The sequence below is a fragment of the Cucurbita maxima genome, unplaced genomic scaffold, assembly GCF_002738345.1.
Source record: "Cucurbita maxima cultivar Rimu unplaced genomic scaffold, Cmax_1.0 Cma_Scf00013, whole genome shotgun sequence".
NCBI lineage: Eukaryota > Viridiplantae > Streptophyta > Magnoliopsida > Cucurbitales > Cucurbitaceae > Cucurbita > Cucurbita maxima.
This window is the reverse complement of record NW_019272029.1, coordinates 3589956-3607650: the sequence shown is the minus strand read 5'-3', so window position 1 is coordinate 3607650 and position 17695 is coordinate 3589956. Positions and strand designations below refer to the sequence as shown.

The following is a 17695-nucleotide window of genomic DNA, read 5'->3' as shown; positions in this document are numbered from 1 at the left end:
GGGGGGGGGGGGGGGGGGTGACAGCAGAGAGCATTTATTGACCTCCAACAAGATGCCATGCTCGCAGAATGAATGGAGAAAAGGGCCAAGACATCGACAAAGGAGTGGATCTAGAGGCCCAACATACAAGAAGCAAGAAGTCAAATTTTCGGACAGCAAATTTGCCAAATCTAAATTACTCTAATTAGACACGGAATTGGATTTGAATTTAAATTTGGAGTGGATCTAAAGGTATACTATTTATGAAGAATGAATGGGGATGGATTAGCTGTTTGGCTTTTCTAGGTTGTCAAAGTTTTCAAATACAGCCGAAAAGAGTCCGTAATAAGTTCAAAATGCCAATCTATCTCCAACAACCAAGAACTCTGGAGGACAGACTATGAGTTCTCGAGATACAGAGGATTCCCTCAATTGTTCTCAATTTTATCTCCTACGTAAGAGGAAAAACAAGGGATTCGTCTCCTACATTATAGAGTAAAAGAATACGAGAGTTCCCAACCATTCTATTTTGGCTGAAAATCATGGCAAACTGATTCACTTGCATCCTTATTGACAATTCTCCTGTTTCAGCATCTGAATAATGTGCCAAGGCTCTAGAAATTTTCCTCATACGGATTAGAATACAACTAACTATCTATCTGAAGCCATTGAACATGGCAGAAAACCATGATCCTAAGCCTGAACTAATCCAATGTAAGATTTCCACAAATAAAGAATAAGAATAACGCATTGCCTGCTTTTTCTCTCCACAGTTTGATGAAAACATTGATCATACCGATCGATTAACGAATTTAGGAGTCACCAATAATCTGTTTTGGAAGCCTAGAAATGAGTGGCCTAAATTTGGGGATGTCTAGAACATGGATGCCTCTCTTGCTGAGTTGCACCTTTCATTATAATCCATTTTGTATAAACACACACACAGGCAGAGACATGTGGTCACCATAAATGACTAGAAAAGGAAAACAATCAAATATAAGGCAAAGGAAACTTAAATGAATGCCAGACATATCAGACATAGTCTACTTTTCATGTCAATTTGTTTTGAAACAAGATATTTTGCAGCTAATATTTTCAAATAACTGTTCATATGGCATCAAGTTGCATCATGAAAGAAACTAAGAATCATTGAAGAAAGCAAACCTTATTATTACAGCATCGTGTCAACCCCCTTCTCCTTGCTTTAAAGAAAACTAATGATTGCCAGAATCCTTCTTGGGAAGAATTTCTCCCACTACGGCCTCAATCTCTTCCTTGACTCTCCCAAACACTCCGGGGGCCTTTACTTCTTCGGCGGGCGTAGTCTCATCAATATCATCGCTTCTTCCATGTGTTTCTTTGTGATGGTGTGGTGATTCATTATGGTGGGCTACAGCCTCTATCTCTTCTTCCGCTCTCTCAGAAAGATTGGGTGCTTTTGCATCTTTTTCTTCTAAAAGTATGTGTGTGTTGCACACCAAGAGCAAAAAAGAGATAACGTCAGTCAACCAAACACTTCGAGCAAAATCAAACTATGAGTCTATAATGGTAACAACCAAGTCTACCGTTAGTAGATATTGTCCTCTTCAAGCTTTCCCTTCAAGGGCTTCCCCTCAAGGTTTTAAAACGCGTTTGTTAGGAAGAGGTTTCCACACCCTTATAATGAATGCTTCGTTCCCCTCTCTAACCAATGTGGGATCTCACAATCCACCTTTCTTGGGGCCCAGCGTCCTCGTTGGCACACTGTGACTGACTCTGATACCATTTGTAATAGACCAAGCCCACCGATAGTAGATATTGTCCTCTTTAGGATTTCTATTCAAGAGCTTCTCCTAAAGGTTTTAAAACAAATATGTTAGGAAGAGTTTTCCACACTCTTATAAAAAATGCTTCATTCGCCTCTCCAACCAATATGGGATCTCAGAGCTCATTTCTGATCTATAAAAACTCCGAGTAAACAATTGGAGCAACACCTTAACAACCACAAGTTCAAAATTCATGCACCATGGTAATAACTTGTAAAGAACGCAGAAGGAAAAGTTCCTCTTCAGAAATGACAACCGATTCCTTTCAACTAAACATAATTCCCATTGAATTAATGAATCCTAGAACATTAAACTGTTTTAATAATTTAAAATCAAACATTGCCTTAGAAATAGCCGTAGTAACCAATCAACGCCACTAATTACTGAAAATACGGGCTGTCAAGTGTTTTCTAGCTCCATAACGCACCAATCGCCGACAATAAAACACTGGAAGAGCTTAAATGCGTTTTCACTCGTATTCCACTGGATGATCATAATTTCAAGCTAATTATATTTCAGAAACAGCATATTGAAGAGACGAACATAACATCAGAGCAATCAAAACAACAGCAGCTAAAATGAAGTTGATAAGAACGATAAAGAGATTAAACGATTGGAAATACCTGATGAAGAATCTTTGATCACAGTCTTTGGATCCTCCATTCGAGCTTTTCCTTGGGATTGATTAACCCGGCCTCGCTCTTCTGTCCGCTCGCTGGACCATCCCTTCCCCCGTTTACGACGAAACTGACGGTATACACATGTCGACAGTTCTGACCGCTGGACGACTTGTCGTTACGTTTAGCAATTTTACAAAGCCCAACTCGGCCCAATACGAAACGTTTAGGCCCGTTGACTACGAAAATAAGGATTGAGAAGCGGTGCCTATTTAGTCATAAATTATTTTTAAATGAATTAAACTCTAAATTTTTAGTTTGATGTCTTTAATAAATATTTAACATATATTTAAATTTTTAATTTTATATTTCAGAGATATTTTTAACTTTATTTTTATGATTGTGTGGACTTATTAAATTTAAAATTAAAAATTTACATAATTATTTATTAACGATACTCTCTAAAATATTAAATTTATAATATTTGCCACGTACTCAATTATATATACATTATCATATATATATATATATATATATATATATATATATATATATATATTATATTGATAGTTTCATATTTTAAAAAATTGAATTTTTGCATGTTATTTTAACGTTAAATTAAATATTTTGGTTCTTTAGGATTTGACCTCTAAAATTTATATTGATTTGGTTCTAAAATTTTAATTGTGTAATATATTATAAATTTAAAATTTTTAAAAATCAATTAATTTATTAGAAATAATTTTTTTTTATATATATAACTCTATAAATTTAAAAATAAAAAAAAAATGAGAGAATTTATAATTTTAAAAATTTAGAAATTAGATAAAAACAATTAAGATCAAATTTAAAAAAATACGTATAAATTTTGTATTTTTTTTTCTAGAAAATACTCTTTACATTATAAAAATTTAAATAATATCTTTATATTTTAAAAAAAGTTAAAAAATATTGTCGTTAATTTTGCATACAAATCGTTAATATTTTATTTAAAAAATATTAAGGGTTGGATAATATTCTTTTCTTTAAATTTTTTATTTAATAAAAAAGTGTTAGTGAAAATTTAGAAATTTAGAAATTTAGAAATTATTTTTTAAAATGATATTAATTTTGTGTAATTAAAAAAAAAACGGAATCGCCTAATCGGCCAAATGTGACGTCGTTTTACTTTTCGATTACTTGAATTGAGCGCCGCAAAGCATTTAAAATCGTATTAGATTATTAAATTAAATCTTACTAGCCGTTACAATGCAGCCTTTCGTTTTCCCCTTTTCCCTTTTGACTTTTCGAATTTCAAAATTCAAACGACTCTTTCCCTCTTCCATTAATTAGATCCACTCCAACGGTTTCTCAATTTCATCCTTCTTCTCAAGTTTCCATTGAAACCCTAGAAATCTGCAAATTCGCAATTTCTTTTCTAGTTTCCACTCACACAGTGCGCTAAAACCCTAGAAATCTCCAAATTCGCTCGCAGTCGCTTCTGATCTTCACCAGTGGAATCAAAATCGGTCAAATCCAATGGGTTCTTCAAGAAATTGGCTCAAATCTCTCATCAGTCACAAAAAACCTCATCAAATTACAGAGCAAGTAAGCCTCGCGCATGCGTGATTTGTTTGAAAATTCTGTGCCCTAATTTTTTTCCGTTCAATTTGTAGGAGAAAGTCGGGGATGGGAACAAGAAGAAATGGAGGCTATGGAGGAGCGTATCTGATGGAAATGGTTCATCGAGTAAACTTACGAAGAAGGAATTTCTCGAATCAACAGAATCGCACGATTCGAAGCTTTTGGCTAACGCTGTGGCGGCGGTGGCTCGAGCTCCGTTGAAGGATTTCGTGGTGGTGCGACAGCATTGGGCAGCTCTTCGAATCCAGACGGCTTTTCGTGGCTTCTTGGTATAATCCACTTTTATAAATCTGTAAAAATGGATCTGGAAATCATGCTTTTTGGCTTGTGGTTTGCAGGCAAAAAGGGCGTTGAGGGCTTTGAAGGCAGTGGTGAGGCTTCAGGCCATATTTCGGGGTCGGCAAGTCAGGAACCAGGCCGCTGTGACACTGAGGTGTATGCAGGCGCTGCTCCGAGTTCAAGCCAGAGTTAGAGCTAGACCTGTTACTGCTGATGGTTCTCAAGAAGAAGCTGATCCGATCAAGCAGGCTGAGGTAACTTTTGGAATCTAAATGACTCGTTTTCTGTCATGAATTTCAAGGATCTAAAGGATTATAATGGTTTTTTCTTGTTTTGCAGAAGGGATGGTGTGATAATCCGGGAACTGTGGAAGAAGTGAAAAATAAGCATCAGATGAGAAAAGAGGGAGCTGCCAAGAGGGAAAGAGCTCTTGCTTATTCCATTTTACAACAGGTAATAAGAGTTGACTGAATATTTCGTCTTTCTCATGAGTCAGGTCGGTGTCGGTTGTTGAGAATTGTTGGGAGGGAGTCCCACGTTGGCTAATTTAGGTGGTCATCGTCGGTTGTTGAGAATTGTTGGGAGGGAGTCCCACGTTGGCTAATTTAGGTGGTTATCCTGGGTTTGGAAGTAACGAATACATCTCAATTGGTATGAGCTCTTTTGGGGAACTAAAGCAAACCCATGAAAGCTAACATGGTATTAAAGTCATGCTCTTAACTGAGTCGTCTCCATAGAATTCTCAAAAATTGAACAAAGAAGTAGTGAGTTTCGAAAGTTTAGCCAAAAGTCACTATGGTATAGTAAAAAATGACTAAGTGTGGAAAGGGTGTACTTCGTTGCAACGAGGGCTCTAGAGAAAGGAATCGAGCCTCAATTTAGGGGAGAGACTATTCGAGGGCTCCGCAGACCTTAGTGAAGGTTCTATGGTGTACTTTGAGTCCACGTTGGTATGAGCCTTTTTGGGAAAAGCCGAAAGCAAAGCTACAAGAGCTTACACTCAAAATGCACAATATCATATCATTATGAGATATGTGATTCCTAACCTCGGTGTCAGTGTAGGAGTCTGTGTTTGGATCTGGCTGAGATGGCTTAGTTCATTCTTCATAATGCTTAATAACAAATCAGACTCTAAAACATATATACCCTTCGAAAGTTAGTGTCTTTTAATCTGAATATGCTTGTGATTAATGGTGATGATAAATTATTTCCCATTTCAGAGATCAAAATCATGCGCTAGTCCTAAAAGAGGTACGAGCAAACAAATGCTCCAACAGAGGAAGTTTGACAAGAATTACAAGCAGCAGGATTTGAGCTGGTTAGACCGGTGGATGGCGGCCAATTCATGGGAAACCGCTTCGTTGGACACTGTCCCGCCGGGAAACACGCCGTTTTCTCGGAGAAGTGAAGATGTAGGCTACTTTCCTGACAGTTTCCGAACCCGAAAGAACAATGTCACGACAAGAATCTCAGCTCCACCCAATCAAATTGCTCGCTCTCCGTCTTCCTCGGAGTCTGTCTATGATGAGTACTCTGCCTCCATGTCGTCGTCATCCTCGGGGGCAGTGGCGGCGGCAGCAGGTGAAGAGGAGATCAGAAGTAAGCCGAGTTATATGTATCCCACGGCGTCAATCAAAGCAAAGCAGAGAACCGGTGGCGGGAGGACGCCGGTGGTTGACAACCGAGAGACAACAAGCAACAGTACATGTTCTGAGAGTTCAGGGAGGTTATGCCGGGATATGTATCAAGAACCGCCATTTGGACGGCGAGATGGGGTGAGATGCTGAAGAACAGCCACCGTATGCGGCGGCGGCTTGCCGGGAGTGTATGGGATTTAACTTCTTTTTTCATTTCAACAACTTGTTGCCTTTTTGTGTGGGCTGTGTGGTGTGTTTATATATACATTGTGACTAGATATGGTGTTACTCCCAATACAAATTGTTTGGAATCTAATATAAATTTTTCTTTTTTTCTGAAGTTAAAAAAATGTGAACACAATTCTCGAACGAACTGTCAACTTGTGCACGTACCCACGCATTTAAGTTATTAATAGTATTTATGTATTGAGTTATACTCGAGATGGCATCATGAAATGTAATTGGGGCTCGAGAGTTCCGATTAGTACAATATTTGGTTGTCATGTCCTAGTAAGCATTATACTCTTCGATAATACTTGGTAAATGCCAAAATTAATCGATGAGCTTTGATTGAGCATTTTAAGGCCATTTTGACTCAATGGTTCGGACTCAATGTTAAAAAGCGGTAAGGCATGCTGTTGAGAATGTAGATGATAAAATGAGATGTAACGTTCCATTTGAAGAATCTCAGTCTGGAGTTGATGCAAACTTGAGTCTTATAATAAATGCAAGCTAACTAGACATGAGTGACGTTTATAGTCGCAATGAAGCTTAGTACTGCATAAATCATGTTCGGTTGAGACAAAGAATTTTGTTTAAGGTTCAATGAAACTATAAAGACGAGAAGAAAAGTATAACGGGGCTAAATATTAAATAAGTTATCGGGTGTTGTTTTAATTAATAGTTTAAAATAGAGCAGCAAGGCATACATCACATCGACACGTACGGGGAGGCTTGTAATGTCTCCCTTTATTTGCTTGCCTCCTTACAGCTCAAAACGACGTTCGAGTTTGAATGGTTGACTTTTATCAATAAAATGAATGACATGCTTCTTTCGTGGAACGTCATTTCATTCTCGTAACGGGAGTGAGTGCACTTACTCCACCAGGTTCTCGTGAGAGTTCCACTCGCTCTGATCCCTAAATGGTTAAGCTTTGTAAGCAAGTCGTGAAATATTTTAAGGTTGATCTATTATTCAATCGTGGCCCAACACTAAACAAGCTCATTAAAAATTTGGGCCCAATATTCTAACAAGCCCATTAAACATAAGAACTACGTGATGGGCCGGCGGGTCAAGTTTGTGATTTTAGAATTATACGACGCCGTTTAATAATGAAGAAAATAACGAATTTCGCATTCTTATCCATTCAGCGCGATTTTCTAAAGCCCTTCCTCTGCCAGGGGCCTAGGGCTTTACTCTGGCCGAGGGAAAAAGAAGAAGAAGAAGAAGAAATTCACTGTTTATTTTACTAGTCGGATCATGATTTTCATAGATTAGCAGAAGAATTTCCAGCTTCAATGGCGGAAGGAAAGCATTCCAATGCTGTCTTCAACTCTTGCAATGGTGAAAATTTCCTCCAAATGTACGATCAACAGCACCAGATTGATTTGCGGAGTGAATTGGAAGAAGGGAATGTGGATAGTACAGGAAGTGAAAAGAAGCATTCGGTGAGTCAGTATGATTCTTCATCTTCTATCATTTTTTTGAATCGAGCGGTCATCGCTCCTGTAAATACACGCATAATTTTATGGGAAATAGTTGTTGAATCGATATTTTTTGGAGCATGACATTTCGTTTTTTTTCTTATTTGGTAGCAAACAATTCGTTGGAGACGTTTCTTGGGAGACCACTGAAGGTAATGAATTTAGTAAGTTGTTGATTTCTTGGGGTGTGGGGGTACCATAGAAACTGGGGTGCTTTTTGTTCGTTTAATCATTTACTGTTCTTTGTATTGGAATTATATGGTAGCTGATGGATTCTTTGATACATTATTATTCTTATTTGATAAGGTGGGCACTTTCATCAAGCCAAAAGAGAACCCCTCCAATGTTGGTTTAGTGTTCTTCATAACTAGGCAGAAATCATTTCTTCATAACTTGGCAGAAATCAATCACATATCTTTCTTTTAGTGTATTTATCTTTTGAGCTTATATTTTAGTTGCAAAAGTCTTTGGTAAAAATATTTTGTTATTGTTCTATCAATGTCTTGTTTTCAGTTCCCTCTTTTTTTTCTTCATTTTATTCCACATTATCTTGATTATATTGCTATGGGCAGCCTAAACGAGCGTCATTTGAAAACTTGGCCTTTGCAAAAGTCTAATAAATGTTAGCATAGTTCATCGGTAATTGACATATACTCATTCTCTTGAAGTCCGAAGTTCATAGTCTCCACGCTTCTCATTTGTTGTAGTCAAAAGACTAGTTGATGCTAAAGAACTCTTCAAAGGTTTAATGACCTCCATCTCCATGGCATCTTTAGGAAAAGAAAAATTATGTTTCTTTTGTCACGTTGCCATTGTGTTAATATGTTATTATTTGCACGTTGTTCTTTTTGAATTCTGACTGTCATCATCCTGTGATACCTGTCTTGACAGTTAATTATTATTATTTGGTATTTAGAGACGTTTTTATAGATGGCAGAGCAGTAGCATAAATATCAGTTATTTTTGTAATTCTAAACTTGTACTGTTTGGATATTTCATAAACATTGCAGAGGAGTTTAAGGACTACTCTTTCTTTTGGTAGAATTATCGAGCATCAAATCATGATAGATTTTAAAATGAAGCCGTCTAGAGGATTTGGATTTATCACTTTTGAGAGAGAAGATGCAGTAGAAAACAGGTAATAGCTTAAGCCCATCGCCAGTAGATATTGTTTTCTTTGGACTTTTCCTTTCCTTTCGAGCTTTCCTTTCGGATTTTTCCTTCGGTAAAGTTTTGACCCCTCTTAGCATGCTAACTCATTTTTAGATATCTACCAAGTAGCGAAGTCATTCAAAAAGAGAATCGATTCCTTATTAGCTGATTCTTTAGTGAGAAATAAAACGTGTGTCTCACTCTATTTTAATGTCTTTTTATCAGGTTAAGAGAAGTTGGTCACATGAGATGGCAGACTAATCACATGGATTTCAAAACCTTCCCACATGAATTAGTGCCAAATCCAAAACAGTTTCAACAGATTGAAAAAGAAAAAGTAAAAAGAAATATTTTATTTAGTTGCCAATTGGGTTACCAAAAAAGGTTAAATTATTTGAGCTTTTTTCAGGCTCCAAGCACGGAGTTTTGTGATGGTTGCACTCTCTGTTCCATTGTTGAAAGCATAGAGACCAGCTTTGTCTCCAATCGCCAACTTTGGATACGCTCTGGGATTACTTTTGTTGTGTAAGATGGAGGTTTTGACGTCAATTTCGTAGGGTTTAGCCTCGCCGGAGCTTCGTCGGATTTTCTCTGTCTTCTTCGTTTTCACTTTTTTTTTTCTTCTTTGCAGGTGTTTTGGGGTGGCTGAAGGTCGGGATCGAGTTTCCTTGGTGACCCAGACTTCGACCGCCCTTTGTGGGTCGTGTGCGAACGAAAACTCCGCTATTTTTTTAATTATTATTTTTTTTTTATCCGATCCGTTACATCACATATGAAAGTTATAATTTTCCTCAACACCTTCTATTGGAAAGGAGAAGAAAGTTATAGAGAGCAAGAGATGGGGGCGGGGATCCCTTGGTTCCTTGCGAAGAACTTTCTCTGTTTTCAATAATGTCCCGGTTTAGCTAACAAAGAGAAAACTCTTTCAACACCTTCCTCTACTTTCTGTCTTATTTGGGACGAATTTTTGTATGGTTTCGACCCCTCTCAGAGTATGCTAACTCATATTTAGATATCGAAGCATAATCGTTTGTTTATGAAATAATTGCTTTTTATTACGTTCATAGGAAAGCAAAAGAGAAGTTGATCACATGGGAATGCAGACTAATCATGTGGATTTCTCAACCTTCACCCATGAATTAGTGCCAAATCCAAAACAGTTTCAACAAATTGAAAGCAAAAGTAAATGAATATTTTATTTAGTTACCATAAAAAAGGTTAACTTATTTGAGCTTTTTTCATGCTCCAAGCACTGAGTTTTGTGATGGTTACCCTCTCAGTTCCATTGTTGAAAGCATAGAGACCAGCTTTGTCTCCCATCGCCAACTTTGGATAAACTCTCGCTGTGATGCAAGCCTTCCCTTTAGATCCAAAGCTTTCCACAATTGAGTGATCAATCTGTAAATGTTTCACAAAAATGGTCAAATTCATCGATCGAGATCTATTATGAACATCGAGACCCGAGCACGATAATGCTCCATACGTATAAAAAAGAATCTCACCAGACTTCTCAACGAAATGTTTTCACGAACTGGGTCTACATCCAAAAATGCCCCATACGTTGTCTTGTCATTATTTGCGTTCAACGAAGACCTGTCCAACAAGAAAAGCAAAGTTCAAACATAAACAAATTATTCAACGCAGGATCGAACAATACGAAACAATTGCACATCACGTTGGTGGGCATACCTGCTTTGGTCGCTACACATAAGCACGACATACTTGTCTTGTCCTTTAAATACCCTAAAGAACACTGAAGTGTACTCTTCCAAGTCCTTGGAAGCCAAAACTAGAAGCCCAAATGGACCCACTCCACCCATGGCAGCTGCTCCCATTCGGCTACAAGCCAATTGTGGGTCTTTCCATTCAGCCTTCAGCCTTTGAGCTTTCTTGAAGCTTTTCACTTTGAATGAAACCTCAACATCGGCCTGTAATAATAACAATAATGCCAATAAGAAACCAAACACGAAATCAAACAACCTTAATGAACACAAAATGAGTCAGTCACCTGCGCCGCCGTTACACCTTTTACTGCAATTATTGATCCTTTCTTCACTACTTTGTTTCTCAATTTAATTTTGTCCTTTCGAAGCTTTTGAATTTCCGCAATTGGCCATTGAATTAGTTGCTTTCCAGATGCATCAAGCCAAACAGCCCTTGGAATTGCCTGCAAAAATACAATATTTAGGGAAGTATTTTTTTCTTTTTAGAATATTTTTTAATGCTGAAATAAATGGACTTCGATTATTCAAACATTGACTTTGACTTGCTTACCTGGACGCCAGACCATCCCTTCTTCATATCATCGTCAACGCTTGAGGATTCATTCACCCAACCCCACAATACTCTCCTCTTCTTTTGGCCGTCAAAAAAGGTCTTTGAAGCGTAATACTTTCCATAATCATATCTCAATCCTGTGTAGCCTTCGGTTGATTCTTTATCCGGAACATAAATATCTTTCTTCAAATCATATGTTCCAACGGTGTAATGATCATGCTTAGTATCATCCAAGCTCACCTTGAGCACGTGTTTCACGTGCCCTCCATTCACACTCGTGTCAATGCCTGCCCGACCATTCTTTGCCACAGGGAAGAAATCTGGGCACTCCCACATTCCTGTGCCATCGGCATAATGAAGAGGATGATCAACCTACACATCAAGGATCAAAGGATTTTATTACAACTGGGAACTCTTTAAATTTAACCCAAAGAGAATACAGAGTTCTTAGCTTTCTACCCCACCTGATCCCACCTAACAAAATCTTTACTTCGAAACATAATGGCAAGTCCACGAGCGTCAATCTTGCTCCCAATGATGACCCGCCATTGGCCATCGTGACCGAGCCAGGCAGTGGTGGGGTCGCGGAATGAGCTAGAGTTGATTCGGTTCTGTGGGGTGGGAGCCATGAGAGGGTTGTTTGGGGATTTCACCCATTCTCTAAGATATGGGTCAGACAGATTCTTAGGGAGGGCCAAGTTTTGAACTTGTTGGTTTTTAGGGTTAATTCCTGTGTATAGAATCGCCGGTTTTTCGCCCGGGAGAATGGTGGCGGATCCCGACCAGCAGCCGTTGATATCGGAGGGCTGAGATGGGTAGATGGCATGATCGTGGGGTTTCCAATTGATCAAGTCCGTTGATGTGGAGTGGGCCCACACAATGTTACCCCACGTAGCTCCTTTAGGATTGTATTGGTAAAACAGATGATAAATTCCCTTGTATATCATTGGCCCTAAAACGATCACAACCCTTCAATTACCGTTCAAATAGCCATTAAAAAAAAAAAAGAAACAAAACAGCGTAGGGATGAACAAACCATTTGGATCTGTGATTGGGCAGACAGTTCCGTAGCCAAATTGAGATGACAAACAAACAGATGGAAGCTTTAAGAACAAGAAAAAAAAACCCAGAACAACACAAATGGAAACGAAAGCGAGAGAGACCGACCGTTGATCCAGTTCTTAGGAGGCTGAAAATGGTAGGAAGTTCTGTAAGGCTGTTCATAATGATGAAGAAGAAGGCGAGAAGCTTGCGCTGTGTAAACATGGTGGGAAGCTTGAAGCTTCAAAGCTCCATGGCAGAGCAAGAAACAGAGGAGAGAGATGAAGCAGAGAGAGGAGGAAGCCATTGGCATTGGTGAAGAAGATTCAAAATTTGGGTTTTTTTCAATCCCTATTTATAATTAAAAATCTATTTTTCATTGCCCACATTTAGAGAGAGAAAAAAGAGGAGAGAGAGTGGAAAAAAACAAATTGATAAGTCAAATTGTGGAAAAAAAAACATACTTTTATTAGATAATTTTTTAATACAAAATTTTTAAATTCTGTGTTCGTAAATTTGTTATAATCATAACTGAGTTTGTTAATTTATGTCGTACACGATACTAAAAGTTAAAAATTTATACGTTTTGAAAAATATTAATGGTGTGAAAAGTCAAATGTACCCCTACATGAGCTTGGGGTGTCTTCAGGTCCAAGATAATGAGGGACAAAATAATAATAAAATATATTAATAAAGTTTGGATATTTTGGACTTTTACTCAACTGCATTTTTTATTTTAGTAATTTAATTCTCCTCCACATAAGTGTTTTCAGTTGACCTTAGAGACCAATAAAAGAAAACCACGTGTCACCACAAATAATTTCTATTTTTTTAATTGAGAAATTATGTTTTGTTAAGAAAAATACGTGTCAGTTTTATACTTTTCTATTCCTTTTAAATTTTTAAATATTTTATGTTCTTAAATTTTTTTAAATATTTTAAATTAGTTAGTATATTTAGTAAGAGTTTTAATTTTTTATAAAAAAAATAACTTTATATATATTAATACTATAAGAATATTATTTTTGAAGTTTTTTAAAAGAATTAAGTGTCTCTTTCAACCTTTTTTTTTAATGTAAAGTTATTTTTAAAATAAAATATTAATAGTTTCGATGTAAATAATTTTTTAATTTTTTTTTAAAAAATATCTCTAAAATATTTTTGAAATAAAGAGAACATTATTTTTTATTTTTTATTAATAAGATACCTTATAAAAAAAATAATTGGTGAATTTTCAGAGTTTGCAAAGTTAAATTGTGCATCACTCGTGTGACCCATAAAGAGAACTTTGATCTGATGCGGGTATTTAATTCTACCATTGAGATGTTAAGCAAGTTCCTGAACGTTGACGAATGGCCAACCATATCACGAGGAATTACGAGTGTGACATAGAATTTCGATTTAAAAGGGGAGCGGGGAGGGAGGAAGTGTCGGAGATAGATTTTTTTCCATTAACTAAGTAAAACTGAGGTGGGTAGTCATGTTCTTGACACACTCACGACCCGTAGAAACTCAAGTCTCATTTGACCTTAGACGTCTTCGCCCGGCAAATATAACTTGTGCCCAATCCAATAATATGATATGGACACCATATCCTCCCATGTTCATGTCATATTATTTACGGACTGTATACTAGATAACAAGTGTATGATCCAACCTCCAACACATGGTTGAGGCGCAATGTTGAGACAGTCATGTTATCCAACACTGTATTTGAAAGACTTATTTCAAAAGAAGTTGTTGCGAGACTCGCCCTCACTGTGACACATATATGCCATAGGGTAGCTCACTTAAAACATAGAACCTAGGAGTGGTGGAGAGATACTACATTTTGAGGCATTTTGAATCTGTATCAAAAGTCACTAAGCTCGACGCTCGTCATCTCCTTGAACATGGTGTGGATTGGACCTTTTGAATTTTCAAAAGCAATGTGCTTTATTCTTAAAAGAAATTAATTGATTTGACCTATGGCCCATCGATTTTGAGATTTTTATTCTTACAAAATAAAAAATATATATATATATATAGAGAGAAAAATATAGACGAATTTGATAAATTTACGCAAGTGGCTCTACTGTTCGTTTGTTTGATAAATTATTTGAAATATGAACCACGAGTGCCTAGTGACCCCAAAATGTAAGCATATTGAATCGACTACAGAGTCATTCTCACTCATGCAAATCACAGTGAGATATTAATTTTCTCTATTAATGAATTTACCATGAGAGATTAAATATTTTGTGGTCCAGTCTTATACAAACTCATTGTATATTGATACCTTCACATAAACGAATCAGATCAATTTTTTTGTAACAATTACAATATAGGTCGTATCAATAGTGGCACCCAACATTTTCCATATACTATGAACCTTTTAAGTTATTACTTGAACACATAGACTTTATGAGGTCGCTTGACGATTCATGTGCATATACGCCAATTTTGACCAAACTAGAATTAAAAATCAAATTCATGTTGTCTTCTTAAAAAATATATATATAAAGTTTGGTAACGTTATAATTTAACAATTGTTGTGTTGTAAAAAAGCCCATGAAAAAAGTGATATGGGCCGAAGCCCATTTGGAAAAAGCCCATTTTGATCGAAATTAGCTAATTTACTCGACAACGCTAAATCTGTTACCAAACATAGCTCTAAAATCATAATCAACACTTTCTTTTTCTTTTTATTATAATTATTAATTAGAAACATTAATTATGCATCTCAACTTATTACAATTCTAAAATCCCACGTCGGTAGGAAAGGGAACGAATCATTTCTTATAAGGGTATAAAAATATCTCTCTAGTGGATGCGTTTGTAATATCTGCTTGTAGTAGATTTGAGCTATTACAAATGGTATCAGAAATAAGCACTGTGCCATCTCATAAATACATAACAGATTAAATAATTTAATAGTAAAAAAAAAAAAAAAAAAACTTTAGTAAAAGTTTTCTTACCATATATAGGATATCTTTAAAATCTAACTTTATTAATTGATGTGCATAAAATCAAAATTTTATATAGTTGTATATTGACATTATATTACCTAATTTGTTCTAAAATTATAGTTCCACCAAAAAGAAAAAAAAAATATATTCTTTCATAGATTTTAAATTAATTCAAAGAGCTTTGGATGAATTCCACCTTTGAAATTGGATTTAAGTACACTTTTATCATTATCATTGTAATTTAAGTTGAAAATAAATTATTATTTTTCCCCTTTTATAAAAATAAATAAATAACATCTAACACAATAAGACCCACATGTCTCTCTAAAATTTTGGAATGAAAATGGATTAAATCTTGATTGGATATTGATTTATATATATTTTAATTAGAGATGTTCGGTATTATCGATAAGTTATCATCTCAAAAATTAATTATTCAATTTTTAAATAGGTTTACATCTTAGGATCTTCTCGTACGTTAAGGGGTCTTAGCTCTGTATTTAATATTTTATGTTGCTCGTTCAATATATCTTAATTTTAAAAATTTTCAATTTGTGTGATATAATAATTAAAAAAAAATTAAATTAAAAACAACGAGAAACACGAAAAGGTAAGAATAAAAATTAAATTCAAAATATTTGATTTTCTTTTATGAAAATTTCAAAATTATAATTATTTGGTGATTTATGGGGTCAAATTGGGAAACAATGATTTGATCACGAAATAATTTAGGCGATTTAATTTTATAATTAATAATTAGCGGAGAAAAAAAACTAGCCGTACGATCTGCTGATTGGGTAAAATAGGGGCCCACGTAAGCAAGTGTCAAAAGGAATTATGCCGCCCCCCTTTCCCTCTCGAGTCAGGCACCGTGAAGGAGTCTACTCCTCACAGACCACTCACAGAATGACACGTGGAATTGTCGGGTCAAGTACGGCTTCGTTGACAGGTCACTCTCACGAGCATGCATGTAGAGAACACCGTGAAAATTACGAACAAATTTTTTTTCTGACAAATAAAAAAAAAAATGATGGGATTTGTTTTTGTTTTATTTTTTTTTATTTTTTTTTTATTTTTTGATAAATAGTAAAAATAATTATAGAATAACAGAAAAAGCAGCGTGCTCCTGAAAGCCATCATTAGCCGTTGACTCTCTTCCTTTGTCATTACCCCATACATTTTCCACCGTTTGATTAGCCATGTCCCCACCCTCTCATTTTTCAACTTTTTCTCTTATTATTATTATTTTTTTTTTATAAAACCTTTCAATTAAATTATTATTTTATTTATTTCCAAAATTTTGTATATTTATTATTTAACATAACATATAATAATTATGAAATACTACATTTATTAAAAAATTTATCATTTTAAATTTTTAAAATTTTAAATCGAATTTGAGTTATAATAAAATATAAAAAATATTTTTTTTTCGTTTCGGAATTTACACTATTTAAATCAATGAATTTAAAACTATAAAACATAATCCAAATTTGTCCTTTTATCATTTTTTAATATTTTTAATTATTATTATTATTATTATTATTCGAATTTAATGCATTATTTTAAAATACTCGTGATATTAATTTGTTCACGTAATTATTAATTTAATGTACATCGTAAACAAATAATTATTCAATTGGTCAAAATGTTTGAATTAATATCATTTTTTTTCAAACTCATGAGTTTTTCGTTTAAAATACAATTTTTATGAAATAATTATATATATATAAAAAAAAAAAGTGTTATTTATAAAAATGCCCACATCTTACTTTTCTTTCAAATTCTGCCCCAACGAAGCAAAGAGTTTGAAAATTAGGCACTCAGTCAAGATTTAATGTTTTTAATAGCTAATTTTTCATTGTGTAATAATAACTTACTCGCATTTTAAATATTTTAAAATGAATTTAAATATTTATTTTAAAAAGAAATTATTATAAATAGAAAAAGATTTAATTGTTTTAATAATTTTAATATGGGGAATAAATTAAGTTAAAAAATAAAAATAAAAAAGGAGGAATCTTTGGATTAAATATTGAACAATCATTCAATGTGGGACCCACTAGACCTCTCTTATGCCTTCTCGTGAAGCCTCAGTGCTTGTGATTCAGATTTTTATCATTAGCCTCTTTCTCTCTCTCTCTCTCTCTCTCTTCCAGTCACTTCCCATCCAAATCTGGGCGAGCTCTTTTATCCTCACCCTACCTAAAACCTTGCCTCGGTAACCCCCCAATCAAATCGCTCCATTTGGATATTACTTATAATTAATTAACCTTCAAGATTAAGATTATTCATTTAGGTAAACAATTTTACCTGTTATGTCCAGCGTGCCTTTTTAATTTTTATAAATTAATTTAAATCATTATTCTTTTACAAAATTTCGTCTACAATATAATAATTTCAAAGATGAAGGATTAAAATGACTTATTTAAATATACTCTTCACATTTATGGGCAAACAAATAATAAAAAGTATTTTTTTCGTCCCTATATTTTAATATATTTATTTTAGTGGTTCGTTTTCAATATAAACTCCTGTGGAATTTTAATCACACCAACAATTCTCTGTTCGAACAACAACGTGGTGTCATACCTCTCCTCAAATAGTAATCTATCCGTCAAACACTTTATAAT

The 17695-nt window shown here is 35.0% G+C and overlaps 3 protein-coding genes and 1 long non-coding RNA gene across 6 annotated transcripts; 2 read left to right on the top strand and 2 right to left on the bottom strand.

Moving 5' to 3' along the window:
• Window positions 1-976: 976 nt before the first annotated feature.
• LOC111488752 lies at window positions 977-2557 on the bottom strand. 2 transcript variants are annotated; one of them, XM_023136684.1, is made up of 2 exons: window positions 2408-2557; window positions 977-1432 (listed from the first exon to the last, which is right to left on the bottom strand). In XM_023136684.1, exons 1-2 carry the CDS (start codon window positions 2445-2447, stop codon window positions 1194-1196), a joined length of 279 nt encoding a protein of 92 aa, XP_022992452.1. In that variant the 5' UTR covers window positions 2448-2557; the 3' UTR covers window positions 977-1193. The 2 variants fall into 2 exon arrangements, with proteins under 2 accessions (XP_022992452.1, XP_022992453.1); XM_023136685.1 differs by having other exon boundaries at window positions 977-1429; window positions 2408-2547.
• Window positions 2558-3734: 1177 nt separating this feature from the next.
• On the top strand, window positions 3735-6275 carry LOC111488647 (protein IQ-DOMAIN 1-like). Its single transcript, XM_023136509.1, has 5 exons — window positions 3735-3988; window positions 4057-4293; window positions 4363-4557; window positions 4643-4756; window positions 5524-6275. Exons 1-5 carry the CDS (start codon window positions 3920-3922, stop codon window positions 6088-6090), a joined length of 1182 nt encoding a protein of 393 aa, XP_022992277.1. The 5' UTR covers window positions 3735-3919; the 3' UTR covers window positions 6091-6275.
• Window positions 6276-7304: 1029 nt separating this feature from the next.
• On the top strand, window positions 7305-9817 carry LOC111488773. 2 transcript variants are annotated; one of them, XR_002719258.1, is made up of 5 exons: window positions 7305-7608; window positions 7756-7796; window positions 8687-8782; window positions 9022-9321; window positions 9428-9817. It is a non-coding gene; the product is annotated as an uncharacterized LOC111488773 (long non-coding RNA). The 2 variants fall into 2 exon arrangements; XR_002719257.1 differs by having other exon boundaries at window positions 8655-8782.
• Window positions 9818-9883: 66 nt separating this feature from the next.
• Window positions 9884-12442, bottom strand: LOC111488605 (beta-fructofuranosidase, insoluble isoenzyme CWINV1-like). Its single transcript, XM_023136449.1, has 8 exons — window positions 12241-12442; window positions 12110-12118; window positions 11538-12025; window positions 11071-11445; window positions 10805-10963; window positions 10486-10724; window positions 10299-10389; window positions 9884-10194 (listed from the first exon to the last, which is right to left on the bottom strand). Exons 1-8 carry the CDS (start codon window positions 12425-12427, stop codon window positions 10015-10017), a joined length of 1728 nt encoding a protein of 575 aa, XP_022992217.1. The 5' UTR covers window positions 12428-12442; the 3' UTR covers window positions 9884-10014.
• Between the last annotated feature and the right edge of the window lie 5253 nt (window positions 12443-17695).